Source organism: Paroedura picta, chromosome 8 (genome assembly GCF_049243985.1).
Source record: "Paroedura picta isolate Pp20150507F chromosome 8, Ppicta_v3.0, whole genome shotgun sequence".
Taxonomy (NCBI): domain Eukaryota; kingdom Metazoa; phylum Chordata; class Lepidosauria; order Squamata; family Gekkonidae; genus Paroedura; species Paroedura picta.
Window position 1 is genome coordinate 19,857,185 of NC_135376.1, and position 24,686 is coordinate 19,881,870.

Genomic DNA, 24,686 nt, shown 5'->3' on the forward strand with positions numbered 1-24,686 from the left:
TGGCAATCTGGCAAATGAAGTGTGTGTTTAATCATCACGGGCAGGGACAGTGGAAGTCACAAAAGCCAAGTCCATGGTGACATCCTGACCAATAGGTTGGCAGGTGTGACGCAAGTTTCCCTGTGCAAGAAGAGCCGAGGTTGGCCTCTGCCATCCAGCAAAAAGCAGCAAGAAGCCCCATGACAAACTTGAGAGGTCAGAACATTGCAAGGGCAAACTGGGAGGTTTCCAAAGAAATAGAGTCAACTTATACTGGGGAAGCAATGAGCCTCTTGTGGTGCAGAGTGGTAAGGCAGCGACATGCTGTCTGAAGCTGTCTGCCCATGAGGCTGGGAGTTCGATCCCAGCAGCCGGCTCAAGGTTGACTCAGCCTTCCATCCTTCTGAGGTCGGTAAAATGGGTACCCAACGGTTATGACTGGGGAAGGCACTGGCAAACCACCCCGTATTGAGTCTGCCATGAAAACGCTAGAGGGCGTCACCCCAAGGGTCAGACATGACCCGGTGCTTGCACAGAGGATACCTTTACCTTTATACTGGGGGAAAAAATCTTACGTCTTCCCACATCAAACTGATTAAGTTAGTTTGTTGTGCTTTGCAAACTAGTTCAATTACTTTGTATCAGGAAGCTTTGCATAGGAAATAGTCACCTCAAATAGTGGCCCAAGATCAGAAAGCAAGCTTCTTATGGTAGATGCAGGAACTCTGGAGGGAGAAAAGGCAAGGTATTTTGTACGTAACTCCGACTGAGCATAGCCCTTACAGGGGGAAAGGAGACTTAAATAATTAAAGATGCAAAGATCAAAGCAGCAGTGGGAGGGTGGGAATGGATTTGAAACCACCACCAATTTTTGAAATGTGAACTTGAGAGATCTGAACTGTATATTTGGACCATATGTCATTTTTGCAAAAAGAGTGCAATGTGCCCACGCTAATCAGTGCCAATATGCCTGTGAATGCAGCCAGAAGGTTTGGGGCCCATTACGGTATTCATTGTAACAAATGTTGCACAAGGCCGAGTCAGCTCAAAGCTTTGCTCTAGCGCAAGCCACTCTCAAGCATGACATGCCCACACTGGAGCAGTGTTTTCTGGGTCGACGCACCAGTGGTTAAAGAACTGGACGCCTGGCGCCCTGAAGGGAGCTGCAAGACTATACAGTGGCTCTCTTCAGATTGCCTCTTTGCGCCGCTTTCCTCTCCAGGCGAGGCCTCAGGGAATGAAGTGCGGAAGAGGGAGGTTGCACCCGCAGGCCAACGCAAGCAGCGTCAGACAAGTCCCTGGGAGACCCTGGTCTGACTCTTGCCTTGCCCCATGGCAGCGTGCAGGGTCACTCTGGGCCAGTCCCGTGCTCTCGGCGGAACCCCGTCGGCCAGCGCTGTGGCAAGGCTGAAGTGGAGGGGAGGGGAGGGGGGGCGACTGGCGGAAGCCTCCCGCTGAAGAAAGGCAGGGGAGAAAGGGATTAAGCCAGGGGTAGTCAAACTGCGGCCCTCCAGATGTCCATGGACTACAATTCCCAGAAGCCCCTGCCAGCATTCACTGGCAGGGGCTTCTGGGAATTGTAGTCCATGGACATCTGGAGGGCCGCAGTTTGACTACCCCTGGATTAAGCAAATAAAACGACAAGGGGGGGGGCACCACGTCTCGTGCCTTGGCCCAGTGGCGGATGCCCACCGACGCTCTCTCCCCCAGGGAAGTCACTTTGCCACCGACGCCTCAAATTGGGCAGAAAAGCCCCCCTCCCCCCGTTAAAAGGCTCTTGCTTTGGGCCGAAGGAGAGCTACCCCCCCCCCGGAGAGCGGAGCGTTTCCCTTGGCTGCACCCCCGACGACCTCCGCGGGCTTCGCGCCCAATTGCACAGGCGGCCTCGGGCGGGCGGCGTCCATTTCCGACTCCCTCCCCCTCGCGCGCGCCTTCCCGCCGTGTCCCCCGGAGCGCTGCGCCAGATGCGGCCCGCCGGGCAGATGTGGAGCGGCCCCGCCCTGCTCCCCCTGCTCTTGCTGGCAATCCCCGCCCCTCTCCAGGCGGCGGCGGCGGCGGCGGCGACCCTCGCCCGCACGCCCCCGCCTCCTCCTCCTTCCGCCGCCCAAGCCCGGCCCAGCCCGGCCTCCCTCCCCGCTTGGCCAGGGCGTCGCGGCGTCGGCGAGCGGCAGGAGCAGCGCGGCCCCATGGAGATCCCGCCGAGCCATTACCCGGCCAGGCGGGCCAGCGGCGTGGTGGGCAGCTACATCAACTACCAGCACGGCGGGCCCAACACCATCTTCGAGGTGCGCCAGGTCGCCCGCGCCAGCCGGGAGGTGAGCCGGAGGAAACGGGGGGGGGGGGGGCGGAGAGGAGGCGGAGGGTGAGAGCGCAAGGCGGCCACGGACCAAGGCGGCCACGGACCACGCCGCGCAAGGGCCGCAGCCGCTCCCAAGGGCCCGCTCGCCCGGGGAAAGCTGGGCGGAAGGCAGAACAATGCACGCCCAGCCATCCCCCGCCCTGGTGATCCGTCCACACTCAGAGCTGCGCGCCGGGCCCTGCAGGGAGGCTGCCCCGGGTTGCACTGCTCGGCCCTGGTTCCTTCCACCGCACGGCCCAGCCTGTGCCACCTATGTGCCGGTCCCGCCCTTCCCCTCTGTCTTTTCTGGCCTGCCACCAGCGGAGCTGAAGTCAGCACAGGGGGCCAGGCAGCTGCTCCAGGAACAGGCAAGTTGCCCAACTGGCAAGGCTGTACTCTAATGGTACAAAAGTCACTTCCCACTCCAGGTGACACAGAAAATGCCTGTGCATCACTCAGTGCAGTGAAATGAGGCTTAACTGATCTTAAACTTGCCAGAAGACACACACACTGTTGGCTTTCTGGGTGCCTTCTGCATTTTCCAGATTAACTATCTTTCAAGGCCACAAAGTAGTCCTACTTTCAGCACAAGAAGCCTCAGCAAGGAAGACAAGTGACTGACTCTTTTTTCTCCCCCAGGACATTGCAGGAGTTGGGCATAAATACCGCCTTAAGTTTTCAATAGCAGAAATCCTCCCCCAAGTAAGTGGTGTTTCTTTGGTTTCTGTTGACTGGGCTTCTTCAGGGGGAGCCATTTCCCAGGGAAGGCATGTTTAGACAGAAGAAAACCATTCAAAAATCAAGCAAACAACTGTATCAAGGAAGTGCAGAACATAAAATCTTGACTTTCCCCTCAGCATCACCAGTTATCATGACCTCAAACCTCCAGAATGATCATTCCTTAACACAATTCAAGGGACTGAAGCAAGCAGTCCACACAGGCCTAAAAGCCAGTGGAGTTTGACATTGTTACAAGAAAGTTAAAGCTTTGCTGGAAATCAGTGCTGGTTTTGGTGTGAACTGGCTGTTTGGTTATTGCTCTGCAGAAGTCCTACAGATAGAATTTTTGTATTCTCACCACAAAGCCAATACTGATGGATGGAGCCAATTCACATCAAAGGAGTGGGGGGAAAAATCAAGCAGCACATTTCCTAGTAAATGCATTTACAAACCACGTGGAAGTCCCTTATTTTTAAGAGCACTGTTCCTTAAGCGCAACAATTGCTTCAGACTTAATATATGTTAAGGCTATTTCTTTCAAAAGGTACATTACCCAAAGTCACGAGTCATAAAGCTAGAAGGGTCCTTATAAGCCATCTCATCCAAGTCCCTGTTCAGTGCAGGAAAGCCCCCCAGCAAGAGAGAGCCCCATCCCAGAATAACAGGAAACGGGTTCTATTAGCATTACAGTTATTTCCCATTAGTGAGTTCCTCCAAAGGCTCAAATGAAGTCAGCTTTTGCTATCAGATCTAGTCTTGTCCTCTGAAGCAGCGGAAACGTATTGCCTACTGCTTGAGGCAATGGTGGAATAAAATGTTAATGTCTAAGTTAAGGTAAGGGTACAATTCACATAAACCAACTTTTTGCCAAGGCATGGAAATGCAGCCTGTGTTAGAGTGAAAATACCCCAGCTGTCCTTTAAGAATTGAGTACATTAACACTGTTCTGGACATTGGGAGAGTGGGGGGAGGAAAGTAGATGTGAATCTCCTGCATTGTGCAGGGGGTTGGACTAGATGATCCTTGAGGTCCCTTCTTAGTCTAGGTTTCTGCCAGCCAAACCAACTATCACAGGACAATTCCACAAAAACTGAACGTGCTGCCTTATCTGATTACATTCGATGGCAGGGGTAGTCAAATTGCGGCCCTCCAGATGTCCATGGACTACAATTCCCATGAGCCCTGCCAGCAACTGCTGGCAGAGGCTGATGGGAATTGTAGTCCATGGACATCTGGAGGGCTGCAGTTTGACTATGCCTGTTCTATGGTACTCAACTACCATGTTATCAGAGCAGCGGAATAGAATAGTTGGAGGAATGCATGTTGCCTTCTGGAACAGAGGGCGGTTTACAGAGTGTTCAAAACAAGGACTTAGTTATGCATGGTACAGATTAGCTCACGTTGAAAAGAAGGAATAGTCTCTCCTCCAAAAACAAGCATGCTAGCATGTGGCTTCCACTGAACAATTCAAGCTCATGCCTGTTTTTCTGCAGCAGGACAGCCCCGTGAACTGCACAGCTGAGATTCTTTATCATCATGGTGACCAGCATGTCGCTCCAGAAGTCCATTACACAGTGGAAGGAGAGTTTGGGAAGAATACAGAGCAAGTGGATAATGAATTCTACAACAGGATCAAAAATCTGTCCGAATTACTAGAGGCACAAAATATTCCAGGTTAAAAGGGGGGAAAAATAACAAACCCCACAATCTGACACTTTGCTTTTTGAGTGGGCTTTTAAGTGCGGAACACAAGTTGATGAAGTTTTGAAATTTACCCAATGCCTTGTGAACATCAGTTGACAGCTTTCCTTTAACCAGAGAGAGGCAACCTATAAGTCCCCAAGTTCTGCCCCTCTGGCTGGCTATCAGCTGATGCAGCAAGGCTGGCTCCCCTGCCTAGTTCTACCTGGCCCAATTAGCCCTCCGGGCAGGGGACAGGCTGGCTACAAAGTCCTGGGAGGACAGGGGAGCCTGGGATCATTGGCTGCCTCCACTTCAAACCAGGAGCTGTGAGTAGTTGTATTCAGCTATTATAATTGCGTGACATCAAATTGCCACCCAGTCATGGTCTGTGATGGGGCTTTCAAGGCAAGACATGGGCACAGCAGGCTTGCCATTGCCTTCCTCTGCATAGCAAACCCAGGCTCCCCTGCAGACTGACCCTGCTGAGCTTCCAAGCTCTTACATGACTGAGCCTGTCAGGCAGCTCTCCAAGCAGCTCTTCAGCTATTATACCATTAATATAACAGTTAAATGGTTCAGCATTGTTATTTTTAATAATAATATCGTTTGCCCCATGACTGATGCAACACAACTTATTTTGGGTCTTCCACTTTTCCTGCTGCCTTCCAACATTTCCTAGCATTACTGTCTATTTCGGGGAGGGGCGGCACACCATGCATATTTATGGGCTGTGCCTACGACATCTGGCTAGTATCACGGAAGGTATCTACAGTATAAAAGGGAGGGCAGGGTTTCTTTTTTGAAGTTGATAAAGGCTGCCTTCCAGTTCAGTACAGGCTGTTTGTTTGTTTCCGTTGCCAGACAGTCATGGGAACATAACTGCTGAAATGGAGCCTGTGCGGAACCTGGCCCAAGTCGCCTGTGGATACGTCATATGGCAGAATTCAACCGAAGACACCTGGTACAACATGGTCCAAGTTGAGAGCGTCAAGCAAGTGGTGAGTTAACACAAGCTGCCTTCCAGTCCTTTGTGAAAACTGGGTGTGTAAAGGGGGGGAGGTGAACACTGAGAAGCAAAACCCCAGCGGTCAGGGTTTTTCCACCAAAACTTGCTTTCTACTTCCACCCCCCCTCCCATCTGTGTGGTGCCATTCTGAGCGATATCCACAGCATTCTATGCTTTCCTACCACTGATCTTACTAGCTAAAATTGTTTGTATTTACATCACTACCCTAAACGTGTAACATTTATCTGTTTGTTCCACGTGGCCTGCTTTTCTTTTATACTCTGTAGCCACAGCAATCCAAAGAGAGGGAGAGCACAGACTAAAGGATTGTCTATAGCAATTTAATAGACAAAACACGGTGACTCCGTTATTAAACTGTTTGTGGAAACAAATCTTTTCTCTTTAAAAAGCATGGATGCTCTTTTGCCAATTGCAGGAAGCTGGGTCAGCAACAGGGGAGCCTCAGGCTTCTGCCTCACGTGTGTCGTTGTGCAGCTAATAATAAAAGACACTGCAGCGGGGGTGGAGGTCTCTTGTGTTTAACTAGCTCTTCGATATTTCCTGCTCATTTAAGATACTTCTAAGTAATTAGATACGTCTGACTGACGATGGTGTATATATAATGAAGCTAGAGTGTAAATTTTCCCCTCTGCTGCTGGTTTCAGAAAAGGAACGATGACTACCTTGAATTTTCCTACGTGGTTGTAATCCACGACATTGTCTCCCAGGTATGTACCATGATTATAAAAGGAAAATGGGAAGGGTCCCACTTGTGAAAAAAGCTTTGCTCTAGCATAGCAATACCCACAACAGAACTTGAGATAGGAAGGAGCCGTCAGGATCCCGGATACAGGAGTTGGAGCTGCTTCCAGAGTAATATGGGATATCCTGAGAGCCTGATTGGCCCCAGTTCATACTTTCAGGCCCTCCCTGGCCTTGATGGCACACCCTGAAAGTTAGTGCTGGTTGGGGTGGCCAAACTGTGGCTCCCCAAATGTCCATGGACTGGGGGGCAGGGGCCCATGATAATTCTATCCATGGGCATCTGAAGAGCCACTTTTTGGGCATGCCTGAGCTACAGTGTCAGACTAGGATCTCAGCCACCTAGGTTTGAATGCCTACACTGCCATGGAAACTTGTTTGGTGACCTTGGGACAGTCACGTGGTCTTACCCTAACTACTGCTTAGGGTTGTTGTGGGGATAAAATAGGAAAGAGTATAACTAATGTAAGCCACTGGGGGGGGGGGAGGAAGGTAGGTAGAAATGAAACAAATAAAGTAGGGATCTTTTGTTGTGTTTATTTTACTAGCTGATGGTTTTAAATAAACCCTGATTTCTTTGGTTAGGTCTCTGACCCTTCTCCTCAAGAGATCAGCTCCCTCCTCCCTCCTGTGGATCATGAGCAGGCAAAGGACTATTAAAACCCCCAACCCCCCTTCCTTAAGGTTGAATCCTCCACCCACTGCTCCACCATGCCAAGGTTGACCCCAGTAAAGCATCAACAAAGAGCAGTAGCCGAGATGCCCCACACACTTCAAGGGCAGCACCTACTTGACATTAAGCAAAGCAAGTTCATTAACCATTTTTTAAAGATAGGTATCCAAAGGGCCAGGTGACAAATGACCAAAAGCCTTCATGCAGTCACAGCTGAATTCTTCATGACTGGAGCTCCCACACTGGAATGTTCCACATGAAGGCACAATTGGAATGCATCAGGCCCTCTGAGGTATGACCTAGCTTAGTTTGTGAAGCACACCTAAAATCATAGAATTGGAAGGGACCTTCAGGGTCATCTAGTCCAACCCCCTGCACAATGCAGGAACTCACAACTACCTGCCCACCCACAGTGACCTCAGTTTCATGCCCGTGACCCCCCCCCCCCCCCACACACACACACAAAAATCTCCAGAATCCAGACTGGCCTGGAGGAAATTCACCTGCCATCCCACAGTGGCAATCAGCAATTCCCTGGGTATGCAAGGAAGGGCCACAAGAGAAAAACGCTGGCACATCCCTTCCTGCCCACCCACTCACAATCTGCCTTTCATAAAATCAACATTTCTGTCAAATGACTATCTAGCCTCTGCTGAAAAACTTCAATGGAAGGAGAACCCACCACCTCCCAAGGAAGCCTGTTCCAGTGAGGAACTGCTTTAAGTGTCTGGAGCTTCTTCCAGATGTTTAGCCGAAAACACTAACATCTTCCTGAAAGACTTTGGGTAGTCATCCCTTATGTATAGAAGTGCACATAAGCTTCTGGGGCTTCGAACAAGCTGCAGAAGCCAGAATTCCTACGTTATGTCACAGTGAGAGCACAGAGGAAGAATACCAAAGAAGCTAGAGAGGGCCGCAGTCCCCAAGAAAGTTTGCAGAGGTCCCCCAAACTAGATCCACAGTGAAAGTGCTCTTCTCCCATGTGTAGTACACACTGCTACAGAAGTCCCAGTTTACACTTGGTCTCATGGTACACTGTGGCTATGAGCTACCCAGGCACCTACACGTACGGATTGCAAATGTAAGACGTAAACAGTCTGCCTTGATGCAACAACAAGAAGAAGAGTTGGTTCTTATATGCTGCTTTTCTCTACCCGAAGGAGGCTCAAAGCGGCTTACAGTCGCCTTCCCATTCCTCTCCCCACAACAGACACCCTGTGGGGTGGGTGAGGCTGGGAGAGCCCTGATATCACTGCCCGGTCAGAACAGTTTTATCAGTCCAGTGACGAGCCCAAGGTCACCCAGCTGGCTGCATGTGGGGGAGCGCAGAATCGAACCCGGCATGCCAGATTAGAAGTCCGCACTCCTAACCACTACACCAAACTGGCTCTCTCAGATAAGTCAGATATTTCAGTAAGGAAATTCCTCCCCCAGTTTTAGATTGTGCTGGTCGATAGATTCATGTTCCGTTAACTATGACAGGTTAATGAGGAATGCTTTTTTTTTTTTTGGGGGGGGGGGTAGAATGAAAAAGCAGCAAGCCTCACAAGAACATCCTAGGTGGGAATTACAACATGATTTTTTGCTTGATGTTCCCAAACACAGAATTCCTGTTGTTGTTTTTTCAATCTGCAGGAAGTTATCCCTTGGCACATGCAAGTTCTCTGGCACCCACAGCATGGAGTGAAAGTAATACGGAATAGCCGCCAGCCAAAACGCGCAGCGCAAGATTAGCAAAATGCCTTCAATGCCTCTCTCAGAGGAAGTTAAAACAACCCTCTGCATCCAGCTAGAACAAGGGCAATGCCGCAGGCTCTCTTAGGCTCAGAAAGAAAACATTCCCTTTCTACAGTTTGGACCAAGGGCAGCATCTCCCACCCTCCCTCATCGGAGTGGATACTTACGGTACCGGTCCCATGATGCTCTCTCTAAAGGCTACTTTGGGCTTTCCCATAATACAAGGACAGCCGTATTCTCTTTCCATTCTCTAGATGAAGGAAAACACACAAAAAGGTACACAGTTTAAAACGGACTCTCAACAGGACAAAATCTGGTAGAAGAATAGTAATTTATCTCGAATATATTATTTACAATCATAGGAAAAATGGCATGTGAAGTTGGATTATTCACGTGTTTCCCTGTTAAAATATCTTCCTACATGTATATCAGCTGCCCCCCCCCGCACTTTTGTAAACAGATACATTTTTATAGCCACAGAGAATGCCATATAGTTCAAACCCGGTAATGCTGAATGAATTCTCTGTAAAAATGGGACATGAAGAAATTGTAGGCAAGAATTCAGCTGTGGGTTTGGGGCCAGTTTTTGTCATCTATCGCAAATAGTTTTCCATTAGTGTAGGATGCTGTTTAAATGCTGAGCTAAGAAGAACTCTCCAGTAGGGACACCCAAAATCATGTTTCTCCAATGTAGCTTTTAGCAATTAATCACCTGGGCATATATTTCCAGATGTAGTTCTCCCATTCCTGAAACAATGGTCTCTTTGCTCTCGTCGTCAAAATGAACTCTGAAAGTAGGATCTTCTCTGGTGAACCGGTTAATGCCTTTTGAAAACTTGTCCAGGTCATTCTAACAAGCAAGGATAAACATCCATAATATTATCCATAATATCAGTGAATATTATTCAGTTAGAAGAGAGTCCAAAGGATTTTGTTTCTGGCAAAAACTATCAATGTGCAACTGGACCGTTCTGAAGCCATCTGCATGAAACGCACTGGCTTCAGAATATCACCAACTCTTTAGATACCACATTTTTATCCCTCTTCCTTCAAGGAGCTCAAGATTCCCGATTCTCTTTTCCTCCATTTTATTTTCACAACGGCCTCACAAGGAAGATGAGACTGAAAGACCTCCACCCCTCAAAGGACAGCTGTGCCAAAAAATCTAATAATTAAAACACACTCATACAGCTCAATAAATGCAAATATATCATTCTATTCTTTCTAGAGACACAACAAAACCACTACATGCCAACCCAAAGGAAGGCAATAATTTACTAATGGCCATTTTTCAGAGTCATACCTTGTTGGATGGCTTTATTGCTACAGAAATGACAGGATCAGGGACATGAATAGATTCCTAGAAAAAAAGAGGGGGGGGGGAGAATTATACTTTCCAGTATAAAAACAATATTTGCAGAAATCTTTATAGTGCATGTCCAGTGTGTTCATAATACTTCATTCCACGGAAGGTATGTGAAACTTAACACTATGAAGCACCAAAAAAGATAGTTTAACAGTAAAAGGTTTTCCCCGCTAGTTGGCGTTCTGGGCTCTGTGTTCATTTGCTGGGCTCTTGCAAGAGTTCCACTTGTTTTTCTAAGGGCCTTTGAGTCAAGTGACATTTCAAGTAAGTTCTCGTCACAGTTATCCTTGTGTACTTAGTTAACCTCCTTGCCAAAATGACTCCTCCAAGAAAGGCATCGTGGTGCCAATGCCCAGCAGGCAGTGCCTTAACCACTGTGTGTGTAGAAGACACAGTTTGCCCATGCTTCTCTGCACTGAGTCCTCTGAGAAGTGGCAGGATAGAAGTCCAATAATAAATAAACAAGGAAATGCACGGTCTTTCTGACCCCTGGAAGCATGAGTCCCAGGGTCACAGGGCATGCACAGAAGAGCAGCTGCACAAGTATGTGTGGGGAGCTGAAACAAGGAAGGACAAGAAATCCTCCTTCCTCTTCTGGAAGTGCAGCTCGGCTGACAGGAAGGGGCAATTTTACCATCTTATCCTTTGTCCAGCCAGCTAACCTCAATGATTGTTCCTCTGCACAGACCTTGGGAAGTGCAGCAATAGCAAAGGACCATGGAAACACTCCATATGCAGATAGCACACTTGTGTTTTGGGGTGTAAATGTAAACAGGTGTCTGGTAGCTGCTCAAACACTATGCAACATTATTCCAGCATTAAGCATTCATGAGCCAAAGCTCACTTCACTAGAAGACACATGGTGTCTAATAAATATCGGTAGCCTTTAAGCTGCTACCGGAGTCCTATTTAATTCTGATACACCAGGCGATCACAGCTAGTTACGTTTTGAAGAAGCACGGCTGAAAGTTAAAAGAATGAATGCACTGATAACATTTATAAGGCTGGTCAATTGGAGAGCCAGGATTGGTGGTGATGCCCTGGTAAATGCTCTCCACTTGGAAAAGCTGGCTCATCAGGTGGGAAATGACTAACATATGCTCCATTACCCATTGGTTAACAAACCACAACAAAATATTTCCATGACTGTCACTTTCATCACTTTGTGGGGAGGGGGGGGAGATCTTAAGGATGAAAGAGGAAATTCTCAAGCCTGAGGCCCGTTACCATTCCCTCCCATCTGGAAGCCTCCTGGAGGCAAAGTATCTCTTGAGACTGGGCATATCCTCCTGGAGAGTATCGCAATTTTGAGCACTGTTTTGCATTTAACAGAAGCGGCTTGTAATCATATTTTAAATACACTGTATCTGTGGCATTGTGCATTGGTGATCCTGCCCTTACACGCCGGCAGTTTTTAGAACTATTGTCAGTATGATCTCATGTATCCTTAATCTTTAGGAGATTTGTAATAGCTGCAACAACCTCCTGAAAATAAAAAAAAAATAAGTTTTTTTTACAGGACTTCTTTTCCACGTGCAAAGGCCTTGTTTGCGCATGAAACTAAAAACAGAAAAACTGTAGATGTTTAAGCAGGAAAGAACTTACCATGGAAAGATCAGTGTTGGATTTATCAGAGAATGTATCCCCACTAGCACAGTCAATGCCAAACAAGGCACAGATATCTCCTGCATACGCTTCATCCACATCCTAGCCAAAAACCCAAAGCAACAGCATTTTATGCACTTTCAGTAATAAGCGAGAAGAGGTATATTGTTACAAGAACTCTGGTAGATTAACAGGCTTAGTGCAGACATATCCTTGGGCTGTACGGAGGCTGGCGGCCATCTGAGAGCACAGAAGGCCCACAGTTTTTATGAACAGAGTTCTTTCTAGACAAGAGGGTCCATCTAATCTCAGTGAATAGAAAAATACACAGATCAGTTTTACACCACATACCATAACATCGATGAATGCAAACCGTTCTCAGTGTTTTTAGTACAGTTACATTAAAGGGAACTCTGCCTTCAGCTTCTCAGACATGGCCGCCAACAGAATGGTGCAGCATTGTAAAAGATTCTGGTAACAGCCCTCCCATAACTGAATTACAAAATTCATTTCCACATGGCAACATTTTAAGACTATTATGGGTTGACCGGGGTCCTTCGTGTTGGGTTTAGAGAACCTGAAGTGAGAACCTGCAATCTGCTCAGTTTTTATTTTGAGCATCCTGTCCTTATATGGAGTCAGAGCACTGGTCTGTCAAGGGCAGCATGGCTTACACCAGGGGTAGTCAAACTGCGGCCCTCCAGATGTCCATGGACCACAATTCCCAGAAGCCTCTGCCAGCAAATGCTGGCAGGGGCTTCTGGGAATTGTGGTCCATGGGCATCTGGAGGGCCGCAGTTTGACTACCCCTGCTTTAAGGCATTCCTTTATAATAAGAGAGCAGCATGCCACTCACAAGGAATGGATTATTTAAAGCAGGTAAGGTTAATTAGTATAAAGGTGATTCACACTCTTTAATCTTGGTTGCTCCTGTTTTTCTGCCAGATCAGCCTCTGCACACAGGAGCAATCTGTTAGCACAATTTGGCTCACACTAGTTCTGGTGCACTTCCTTATAGTGCACTGAAAGTAGATGCACAAGATCTTGCACCAGTGGGGGACACAATAAGTTTGGCAGCACAAGCAGCTACCGCGGTCTCTTTCTTACCTTTTCGCTTGCAAAAGTGCTAGAAGAAAAAGAGAGAGCCTGTCCCAGGCTATCAAAATCAGTTAACAATATCTTTCATACAATCTCTGTTTTAATGATAAATGAAACGACCAGAACGGACTCTAGATTTTGAAAACTTCTAGGATAAGTTCGAAAATCAGAGGAGGAAACAACCACCGATGAAAGGTCTACTTTGGAAACGGAACAAAATCTAGAGTCCGCTCTGGTTGTTTCATTTATCATTAAAATAGAGATTGTATAAAAGATATTGTTAACTGATTTTGATAGCCTGGGACAGGCTCTCTCTTTTTCTGTTAAAGTGCTAGAAGAAGCAGAGGTTTTGCACCAGATCCAACCCCAGCACTTTCCCTTCTTCCTCTTCCTCCCACAGCCCTTTCTTTGGACTGAAAAGGGAGAAAGGGAAGGTTCTGTGCCCTTCAGCACCTTTTGCTGATGGATTGTGGGATGCAACCGTCTTACCCGAGGCAGGGTACAAATAAAAGAAAACAGAATACAGCAGAGTGAATTGGAAAATGAAACTCAGCTAACGGTATTATGTAGAAAAGAAATTTCATGGTGCATACAAGCAGCTCAATACAATTCATACCGTCCTGTTGAACTAAGACAGCCTCCCCTTTTCTAGCTTTGGATCCTCCCCCTAAAAGGGGCTTCACTCCCAGCAAATAATGGTTCACAGACTGATCCTGAGTGCTCCTCGCATTGTGACGCCACGCTCACCTCCATCATGTCGGCGTGCATGCGGACGAGTCTCTGCACCCGCACTTTCTTCCCAGTCCGGGTGTTGTAGATGGAATCGCTTTTCTTTAACATTCCCTGGTACACACGGATGTATGTGAGCTGTCCAAATCGTCCCGCCTGCAGCAGCACAAATGGCAGTCAGAGCAAAAGAGACCCAAAGTTAAGACACTCCTGAGAAGCCAGACCCAAAGTCAGCCGTTCCCCGAGGTTTATGATGAATGGCTGCTGCCCATTAACCCAAAGCCGCCATACTGGCGGCACCCTCAGCAAAGGAAAAGAAAGCGTGAACAACCTACCTCGAGTTTAAATGCCAAGCCCAAAAAAGGCAGAGAGCCATCTCTGGCAGAACCCAGCAAGAGTTTTTCCTGGGCGTTCCTTGAAGCAGAGACAAATCCAAAGGAGAAGTTTAGATCGCGGCATTTGAACATTGGCTTACCAAAGAGCTCTTGTTGCGAGGTTCTGTCCTGAAGGCTGTTAATGAGCAGCCAAAGCAGTCACAACGGGAAGCGGATCATGCTTCCCTCAAGCCCTACGCATCTTGTGGAGAGAATAAGCTGTTTTAAGAGAGATCCAAAAGCCATGTGGAGGACACATTCATTTTCCATCCCGCTGCCACCTCGGACCAAACAAAGTTTGCACATGAAGGCACCGGAAGACCCTGTGCAAACCCAGTTCAGCAGAGATGACAAGGGAAGGACAGGTCCAATGATATCCCCAGCGCCTCTACCAGATGCCTGCCAACTTTCCCAAAAGCCTGTTCTCTTGTCTCCAGCCCTTCTCCTGGGGTAGCCGCTGAACAATTACACTCGAAACAGAATATGATTTTCCTCATCAGCCCACTCAATCTTGGGGGAGGAAGGGATATCAAATAAAGGCTGTGTAACCAATTCACTGTAACAAGCAGATCAAAATTGACTGCCTGGTTAATCAGCGGGGAAAGCAGCCAGCCAAACAAAAGAGGGCTGTCCAAGTCTGCCACCTGCAGGCCACAATGATGCATCTAACTAGCAACTGCCTGTTATGAGTTGTCTGGTCGCTTCCAACTTAGAGCAACCCCGTGAACTAACAGGCCCCAAACCAACACAGGGGACCACATTATGCATCTTGAAAAAGCTCAGGGTGTGATACGTGCTTGACACTGCAGGGATTTCAGTGGCTTTTGCTCCAACCGGCCAACCTGCAATATTTGATGCCACTGTCACAAAACACCCATGTTCATGCCGAATCGGGAGGGGGGGGGTAACCCCATGAGGCCCCTAAGGGTTTCTCGCAATATACTGGTTGGTTCACTGCCTTTTCCTTTGGCCACACTCCCATAATGCCTCATGCACTGTTAGGAGAAGGGTTGTCAGTCTATTTCTTGTCTTCTCCCAGTTCAAGACGAACGTTTGTTCTGTAATCTCATTGTGTTATGATTTCGTCTGGGTTCTCAGGCCTTGTTGAGGAGTATGAGCCGTGGCCTTGCTCAGAGAGTGGGGCCGCCACGGAAAAGTTATTAGACCGGAAATCCCCATGTTTAAGTGGTCATGACTGTGGGGCTTGGAATGTGTTAATACTGTTGTATTACGTTGGATTAATGGTCCAGTGTTTTATGAAACGTCTTAATATGTTGAAATCTGGTATTTTGAAGTGAATTGCATTAATGTTTTATTTTGGTGTTTTAAGATAGATATATACAGATACAGAAGCCTTTATTGGCATAATTGGTGTTTTAAGATATATTGCATTCTTAATAATACTTATGAAGGTTTGCCTTTTAAGATCTTGCAACCTCCTGGGATTAGGATGTGTTTTAATAATTAGCTGGCCTTCTCAGCTAGTGAAGGATTGTCTTTGTTGTAAGTTAAAACTGGCTAGTTCTACTGAGAAGGTGTTCTCATACAAATGTTACTTCATGCTAAATGCCTTTGCCTTCTTAGAGCCAGTTTGGTGTAGTGGTTAGGAGTGCGGACTTCTAATCTGGCGTGCCGGGTTCGATTCTGCACTCCCCCACATGCAGCAGCCAGCTGGGTGACCTTGGGCTCACCACGGCACTGATAAAACTGTTCTGACCGAGCAGTGATATCAGGGCTCTCTCAGCCTCACCTACCTCACAGGGTGTCTGTTGTGGGGAGAGGAAAGGGAAGGCGATTGTAAACCGCTTTGAGCCTCTTTCGGGTAGAGAAAAGCAGCATACAGGAAGCAACTCTTCTTCTTCTTCTAAAACCTTCAAAGGCTTGGCAAGGAATTCTAAGAAACATCCTTAAGCTGTGATACCCTCATCTGCCTATTGTAATGGTTAAGGCCCTTGGCTCAGGATCTTAATAACTATATTTTTGCTGTTGTTTTATAAGTTATTTTCCACTGCTAAAGGTTTAAATTGCTAGCTTTCCTTCAGAATCTTTGTTTATGTCCTCAGCCACATGCAAAGATTAGTCTGCTTGCTTTATAAATGTAGTGTCTTAATCTGGAAAGAATGCCCTTGAGTCTCAAGCTTATTTTGGGTTTGAGTTTAACTGACTAGCAAAGCTATAAATTGCACATCTGGTGAGAGCCAGGATGCTTACGTTAATTGTGGAATGCTTTTGCTAATCAAGAGAAATGCTTTATTACCACCTAACTAGTGATGTAGGCCTGGTGTGGACCTCTGTCAAATGATGCTTTGTAAAGGTGTGGTCAAGTGACCTATAAGATAGAGTGCTGTTTCTGTAAAAGCCAACTCTGACAGCCTAAGTGTGTTCTACCCTTACCTTCTGCTAGCCTGAAAGTAAACAATGCTAGTGCTATGTCCCACCTGGTTCATGGGCTTTGCAACTGAAGGTTCTGGGGAGGTTTGACAGTCATTTGATGCCATTTCCAATTGGTAGTTACAGTGAGTGTTTAAGGCAGTTGACAGCATTGCGCCTTTCCAAGTGGAGCTCTGCTGCAGCTTCTGTTGCAGTAACAACGGAACTAAAGCTGTCGGCAGTCTCTTTCAATCAAGGTCAAAAGCACTTCTACCATCTAGGCCTCCTCGCCTTTCCTTGTTGAAGCCATTGTTGTTCTAGTCTGCTATTGCAGAAAGGGAACGTTCTGCGTCCCCAAAGTTCTGGAATAAGTACAACAACTGTTGTTCTTTGTTTATGAAATTATAAATTATCTTTTTTATGTACTACAATGCATCTTGTTCAACTTCCTACTTTGGCTTAGTAGATTTATTCAGATACGATCATCTGAATGCACAGCAAGCAAAAGCTCAAAATATGGAATAAGAAGCTTTCTGTGGAAAGAAACAGCTGTAAAGTACTCCAATTTGGGGGGGAAGCCTATACAAATGATTTAGTGAAATAGTTGTGAACCATTCATTCGATCAACACTGATGATTTCCAACAACAATACAATGCAAGCAATAAAAGCTGTGAGAGCAGTCTAATGTACCAGCAGAATACATTTTAAATTATAGTATAAAAATTTAATTACAAACCACTGGTGGAAAATGAGGTTACGGCAGCTGTACAAAGTTGATTTAAAAGTTATTTAAAAAACCAGCAGCTACTCATCAAAACAGCAGTCAGAAAAAAAATCAGCAGCACAAAAGAGGGAAGGAATAAGAAAAGGAAATCAAACATGTGAAAAAGACTTAGAAAGCCAGAGAATCTCAACTTGGCCCCAGAAAGGAATTGCTCAGTATTTGCGAAGGGCATTCCGTAAATCAGGGATAGTCAAATTGCAGCCCTCCAGATGTCCATGGCCTACAATTCCCATGAGCCCCTGCCAGCTAATTATAGTACATGGATATCTGGAGGGCTGCAGTTTGACTACCCCTGCCATAAATGATGTGCCGCAACAGAGAAGGTCCTGCAGTTAGTGGGCATCTCACCTTTCCTCTGGAGGCACATGGACTAGAGTCTCTGACAGAGGTGTTAACTGGAGTTAACCGTGTAATTCTAGGCACAGTAACATGCTTCTCAGCCCATCAACTCCACTGCTCTTAAAAGGGTGCAACTCTATTTAGCACAGTACTAGAAATGTCCTCTCCTCCCCCTTGCCCCTCGAGTACTCACTCTTGATTGAGAACAGCATAGTTCTGGACTTCTGCCGGGTTGGGGAGGTACTCCAGAACAGCGTCTAGCAGAGGCTGCACCCCTTTGTTCTTGAGGGCACTGCCTACCAGCACAGGTGTGAATGTTTTACTCAGGGTTGCTCTTCGGATAGCAAGCTGGGGAGAAAAGGATCAAACATTTATGTTTTAAGGCTCCACACTGTAAACATACTTTATATGCAAAAGTACACATGGTCAGATTGGTTTATCTGGCTGCTTGCTGTAAGAAAATAATATCCCTAACCACCCAGCACACAGATGGAGTTGTTTCTTTTCTCACTAAAAGGGGGGGATGCCTTTCAAAGATGGTGGAAACAGTTTCAAAATTAAGCTACAACCACTAAAAATTTTTTTTAAGAGATGGATTTTTTGTACTCACTTTTTACTACCCGAAGAAGTCGCAAAGTAGTTTACAATCACATGCCCTCCTTCTCCCCACAACAATCACATGCCCTCCTTCTCCCCTGTGAGAGAGGTGGGACTGAGAGAGCTCTGAGAGAACTGCAACTGGCCCAAGGTCACCCAGGTGGCTGCATGTGGAGGAGGTATGGGGAATCACCCAGTTCTCCAGATTATAGGCTGCTGTACTGAACCACTACACCATGTTGGCTTGAGAAGTTTTTCTTTAAACATTTAAGGAATGGCTACAAGCCACCAAGGAGACTCTACCACAGGGGTAGTCAACCTGTGGTCTTCCAGATGTTCATGGATTACAATTCCCATAAGCCCCTGCCAGCAAATGCTGCAGCTATGAGAAAAGCTGCAGCAATGGACAGAAAAGGACTATATAATTCTTGGAGGAAAAGTTCTGTCTTCATCTGCCTACTTCTGGCTTGGCTTTCATCTTACCCAGAAGCAACAATTAGCAGTGAGTGGCCACTGATATAGTTGCAGAACTATTACAAAATGGGGAGGAAGCCCCATTTACAGGATATATGTTATTGTGTTCTTAGGGTTAGTTCCACAAATTCATACAAAGATGTATATTTTTTAAAAAATCTTAAGAAGAAAGATCAGTTTCAGTACACCTAAAATACTGATTAGAAAAATCCCAGGTGCAACAGGCCCTAGGATTGTGATAAACCTTAGAGACTAAATTACATCCTTCAGTCAGGTGTGGTGAAGGCACATAACAAAAGGTGTCACCCCCCCCCCCCACTCAAAGCTGGAACATGAGAGATCATGAAGCAAACATCTAAACTGGGCTTCTTCCTCTTGGGTGCTGTGCAAGGGGTGGAATACAGGGGGGAAATATTACATAATGGCAGCCACACTGCAGCTCTCCAGACTGCAAAGTCATCAAAGGCTAACCGGGGTAACAGGAGGTTTATTTCTATCTTTGAAGCTGTACTTTTCCGTGCTCATCATCAACTCCCCGTGCCAAATTCAGCCCTTGCCCAAGGGAGTTCAGCTGTGGCGAAGCAGTATCTGCTTACACCAGCCACACCTGAATTTAGACAGCGGGGTGGTCAAAGATGCCACCAGAGAAGCCACTTGCAAGCAAAACATCCCATCAAGTTGACAAGGCGACCGATTCTATGTCATGTGCCGCGATGCATCCTGCAGTGTTAACCTGCACCACAAGTGCTACATTTACACTGCGAAGAAAAAGCAAGTTGAGATCTAGCAGATGACCTCTAGGATCTGTCTCAACTCTGTCTATCGCACTTAACAGCTGATTTCCACCCGCTGCCTATCAAACCAGTCATCAGCGGCTATTAATGCTGGGTGCAGGAAGCTGGCTGCTTCCCTGGATAGCAGCAAAGTGTCATGACAAAGATATTGCAGACCTAGACAGTCTGTTTCAGGCTGCAAATTTGTCCAGCTTCTAAAGGCAAGGCAGCGTGAGGCCCCAAAACGCACAATGCTATCTCTGAATGAAACGTGGATTTATTAATCGTATTTGCATGTTTTTTTAAGAGTCCAATAGGACTGTAACGATTTTGCTAATACTTTCCTGCCCAAGCATCCCTATTCATTTATAAATCTATTTCAACTCCTTCAGGTGGAATGCAGGTTAAAAAAAACAACCAAGCAAGCAACAGTCTCCATCTATAGGACAAGCCTCCTGCTGGGTCCTATTACAGCTGCTGACAATCATTTGTTCAGTCCAAGCGAGTAACCCTTTACTCATGCAGAGACTTGTGTGAAGAGGTTTCTGATGCAAAATCAAAGCTCTGCCTATCAGTTCCACTAGAAAAGGGGCTAGCTGCTCAAGAGCCCAGCTGCCAACCAAACATAATGAGAACAAGATATGACTACTGGAGGGGGGGAAATCCCACCACTTATCAGAGGATTAATGGGATGTCGTTTATCAGCTGATGATCTTTACCCTCCATGCCATGAAAAGTTGCCCCTGTCCATCTGCACACATTCCAGGGGTAGTCAACCTCCAGATGTCCATGGACTACAATTCCCATGAGCCCCTGCCAGCATTCGCTAGCAGGGGCTCATGGGAATTGTAGTCCATGGACATCTGGAGGACCACCGGTTGACTACCCCTGCATTAAGCTTCTATTAGAGGGGCAGTTGTTGGAAGATATAGTTATGGCCACTCCGTGCTGTCTCAGGGTATTTTTGGCCACTGGGAGTCACTGACATTAGTGTGCAGGGGGGCAGCAATGTTCGGGCAGGATGGAGTCTGAATGCAGCTGACAGCCACTGGGCAAGTGGGATTTGGCAACAGCATCTGAATAATTCATTTTTTCAAAGACTCGGTGGAATATAAATCTATAAATAGATTTCTACCTTTAAATCAGCCACTGTTGGGACCTTCTCTTCAAGGAAAAGCTCTCCAAGTAGTTCGTCAGAATTCGCAACAGACTCAATCAGTTCTTGGCGCCGGTCTGCAGACTCAGCTCTGAACTCAGGAGGAATTTCGCCATATTTAACAATTTGGCTACGGAGGCAGAGAAGACATGTGATCAGTGGCCAGCCACACATACAAAACTTTAAGAAACTTGTCATAATTCTTCAGTCTGAATATATGTTGGCCTGCTATATAAAACAGCCTTCGTCTCTGGATGAGGAAGTATTTGTGTGGATCCTGTGAAACGGTTTTGCCATGCTCAGATTGGTATTTTTAAAAATTGTCTCTGGTTTTTAATCATCTGTAACGTATGAAGAAGAGCTGGTTTTTGTATTCCACTTTTCACTACCTATATAATGCAATAATAATAACTTCATTTTTATAGCCCACCTTTCCCAGTTGGCTCAGGGCGGGTAACAACAGGACTTATACAGTTAAGTGTCCGGACCTTCCCAGGCAACCAGACTGGGAGCCCAGACCTCCTGACAGCCCCTGCCTGCTCAGGGCTGATGGCCACAGCCACTGCGGGAAAGGCCACCCCTGCGCAAGCCGTAGACAAGTTTACTGCTGCCCCCCGTGCCCAGGAACGAAGACCCAACCGAAGCAGCAGTAGCGGGCTGCCAAAACCACAGTGAAGCGTGTCCGGGCCCCCATGCATCTATATGGGGAAATCAACTGGCTCGGTGTCCCAGCCTTCTCCATAGAGACCTCAACTGCACCCAGCCAGAGACCTCGACAGGTCGAAGAGAGGGGGTGAGACAATGGAGACACACCAGGGAATAAAGACCTGGCTGGGGTGGCTTGGGAGCCGATGTGGCTCCCCTGGCTACTGGCCTGGGGGTGGACGGGGAGGGGAACTGAGAAGTAAGATGTGGGCTGAAGGGGCAGGGTTGAAGTAGCCTCACCTGGGAAGGGAACAGAGAAGAGGAGGTAGATAAAAGGAGGACAACGCAGGAGAAATGAGTGGGTGTTAAGAACGGAGAGGAGCAAGAGCAAAGAGAGGGTGGAAGCGTAATAAGAGAAAGGAGAAGGTGAGGCAAGACGGAGGAAGAAGGCAGACAGGAGAGGGGCCAGGATCCCAGGAGGCAAAGTGGCCAGAGGAGGAAGTAGAGCAGAGATTGGGGACAGCAGTGAGAGGGAAAATGGGGGGAGCAGTTCAGACAAGTCTTCCAGAAGTTCAGACGATAGTGTGAAGGAATGCCCAATATTCCCCACACCTCTTTTTTCTGTATCCCTGATGGGACTGACAATAAATAAGGCAAGCCCGCAGAGAGGGCAACTGTAGCCAGATATGTCTTTTTCTTACTTGAAATATAACTATAGAAGCCTTTTTTGCTTCCAACTCTATTATTCTATGATTCTCTTTTCCATCAATGGCTGAGACCTCTGACCAACAGGGGGCGCACCACTGACACCTACCCAACCCAGGTCAATAGGGGGTGGGCTGTCTTCCTCACATTAAGTTTACACTGATAAACAGTATTCTGACCATTTAAATTATATTAATTTATATTCCCAAACCGCCTTCTTGACTTCGGAGAGAGAGCCCGGTTCTGCTGGGCAGGTCGGTGCTTTTGAATGGTGCATTTGCTGTTCTGTGAGTAGGGAGGCCGGTGTTTTCTCTGCATTAATTTCCTGGCCTCACCTGTAGGCCTGGCAGAAAAACTCTGTTTTGCAGGCCCTCCAGAACTACTTATGCTTGGCTGTGAATTTTGTTTTTTTTAAATCTGTTATTTACATACATTGTTGCAGGCTCCCTGACAAGACTGCATGCAAAACCTGTAGAGATCTTCAAGTGAAACACAATAACATTTGTTTTCCCACTGCATAACCATTTTACATCCCTGTCTGGGAACGCCCCTCTTGTTTGCATTCCATTAAAACTGAACCTGAAGAAGCCGGGAGCCTTGGTCCTAAAGGATGGGCTGCCGACTACACTTCTATGTTAGATCTTCTTGTGGACCAACAAGAACTTGTTTGATAACAAGTGACTCAAAAGTGCTATGGCAAAAGTGCTATAGTCTGTAAAAAAAACAACAGACTATATGATACATGGAACTGTGCCTTACATACTTATGGTGCAATCCTTTGTCTACTTACTCCAGTCTAAACCTACTGATAATAGTGGACAAGGACTGGAGTAATTCCACATAGAACTGCACTGTCAGTGATGGATGACTATGGCTTATCAGCACTCCAATGTGAAGATGAACTGAACACGGAATCTTTATCCACTCCGAAGTACCAATCTTATATCCCTTGTTGCGAATTCCTGAAAGGGTGCAGGATCTTACTGACTGAAACCCGAGATTTAAAAGCAAGCCTGGGATTAACTATCTCCTTGCTGTAAACTCAGAAGAATTAGCAGTTAAACTTGCTCCCACAAACAAGGAAAGAATATTACTTTTTCACTGTCACAACTCTTCATAGTTACCGAATTCCCACATCACAAATATGACCTTACAAGACGTCTGATGTGCAAATCTGCAGCCAGATCTCTTCACTTATAAATTCACTTTTTAATTTTAACCAGAGAAACGAAGGATGAAAGTCTCTATCGTTAAACATTTTGTTGCTTCTTTAGGCCCTGCCTTCCCTCCGCCACTGCAGCTTCTTTCTCAGAAAATAAAGATTGTGCAATCCTAACTATGTAGCCAAATCAACTGGCTTTGGTAGCGGGACATCCTAGTCCCATGGACCAGTGCAGAGACCATGCCCCAATCTCCTAATCATAATTAGAAGACTGCGAGCAGGAAAGTGGATCGCTGCTTCCATCTTTCAAACATGAACACCTCCTCCCCCCGCCTCTGTTAAACACCTTTTGGATACACTGACAGCAGTTTTGTCAATACTTGCCAACCAAATTCAAACCCTGATTAAGATGTGGCAGACTTTAGTTATAGTTGAGATCTGAGGCAAAGGATCTTTTAAGGATGGTGTAGCCAGCTGGGAGAGTTTGTGCTTGTGAGAATTAAGCGGTCAAGACTTCAGTCCTAGAAGAATGTCTCTAAGAGGGATCCCCGTAGAATCAAGTGGGGCTTATCTTCAAGTAGGCTTGCTTGGGATTGCTCTCCAAGAGCTTTAGATGTGCATGAGACCCCAATTGTTACTTAGTAAGCAAAAGACCAAATTAACACCATCTGTTGCACACGAAAAACAAGTGTATCTGAAGCGGCTCAGGGCACTTACCCAAAGTCCCCTTCAAAATATATGGCTCGTTCATCAATAAGATCAATGATCCCTCTAAAATCCCCCTCCAGTCCCATTGGAATCTGAATAAAGGCAGCATTCTGATTTAATTTGGATCTGAAAAAGACACATTGGCATTAGAAATGTAGACACTTTTTCAATTACAAGGGAACTTTTACAAGCCCCCTGATGTGACCCAGTCAAGTCTACCTTTCCCCCTTTACAAAAGTGCACATGAGCAGACGAAACCCCACAGCAAGACAGTGCACAGGACCTTTTGGGCTGTCAGGAGAAGCAAATTTCTGTCCTGTGGAGGGTTCTTTTTAGCAGATGTTTTGGTGATTTCAGCCAATTTAAAAATGCTGTACTTCATCATAATTACAGTATTTGCTGGCGTATAAGACTACTTTCCCCCCCTGAAAAACATGCCTCCAAGTGGGGGGGGGGGTTGTCCTATACGCTGGGCGCACTTCAGTTGGGATACACATAGCTGCCCATAGTGGCCCATAGTACTGTAATGTAATGTAATGTAACAAACTCTATATTTTGAGTGGAAATATTGGGGAGTCGTCTTATACGCCGGCAAATACGGTACACAGCAGTCCAGTAGCACCTTCAAGACTAATGAAAATGTCATTCAGCCAGTCCCACTTTCCAGCCATCCCGTGACAATCACACATAACTTTTTCAAGTGTTATGATAGCTATAAAAATTGGATGTGGCATTATCAGTGTTGTGATTCATGGGCAGTCTAGAAGGCAGGAAGACTCTGGCTGGGTATGAGAAGATCTCAGGCCCCACCCTAGTGACACCAACTTCCTCCTGAAACAGAAACGCCATGCAACTGCGACAATAATCCAAATACAATATACTGTAAAGCAATACCCACTACA

The 24,686-nt window shown here is 46.6% G+C and overlaps 2 protein-coding genes across 3 annotated transcripts in view; one reads left to right on the plus strand and one right to left on the minus strand.

Moving 5' to 3' along the window:
- The window catches only part of GFM1 (G elongation factor mitochondrial 1), a 38,022-nt gene that overhangs the window by 7,612 nt on the left and 5,724 nt on the right, over positions 1-24,686 (minus strand). The window contains exons 5-13 of the mRNA XM_077348582.1: positions 23,794-23,910; positions 20,544-20,694; positions 17,758-17,912; positions 14,032-14,110; positions 13,715-13,852; positions 11,870-11,971; positions 10,202-10,258; positions 9,611-9,748; positions 9,066-9,148 (exon numbers count right to left, since the gene is read on the minus strand). Of these exons, the coding sequence (XP_077204697.1) occupies positions 9,066-9,148; positions 9,611-9,748; positions 10,202-10,258; positions 11,870-11,971; positions 13,715-13,852; positions 14,032-14,110; positions 17,758-17,912; positions 20,544-20,694; positions 23,794-23,910 (1,020 nt within the window). The remainder of the gene's footprint in view (positions 1-9,065; positions 9,149-9,610; positions 9,749-10,201; positions 10,259-11,869; positions 11,972-13,714; positions 13,853-14,031; positions 14,111-17,757; positions 17,913-20,543; positions 20,695-23,793; positions 23,911-24,686) is intronic.
- On the plus strand, positions 1,872-11,775 carry LOC143843044 (latexin-like). 2 transcript variants are annotated; one of them, XM_077348584.1, is made up of 6 exons: positions 1,872-2,294; positions 2,957-3,019; positions 4,534-4,711; positions 5,582-5,718; positions 6,392-6,454; positions 8,797-11,775. In XM_077348584.1, exons 1-6 carry the CDS (start codon positions 1,944-1,946, stop codon positions 8,893-8,895), a joined length of 891 nt encoding a protein of 296 aa, XP_077204699.1. In that variant the 5' UTR covers positions 1,872-1,943; the 3' UTR covers positions 8,896-11,775. The 2 variants fall into 2 exon arrangements, with proteins under 2 accessions (XP_077204699.1, XP_077204698.1); XM_077348583.1 differs by having other exon boundaries at positions 1,895-2,294; positions 4,531-4,711.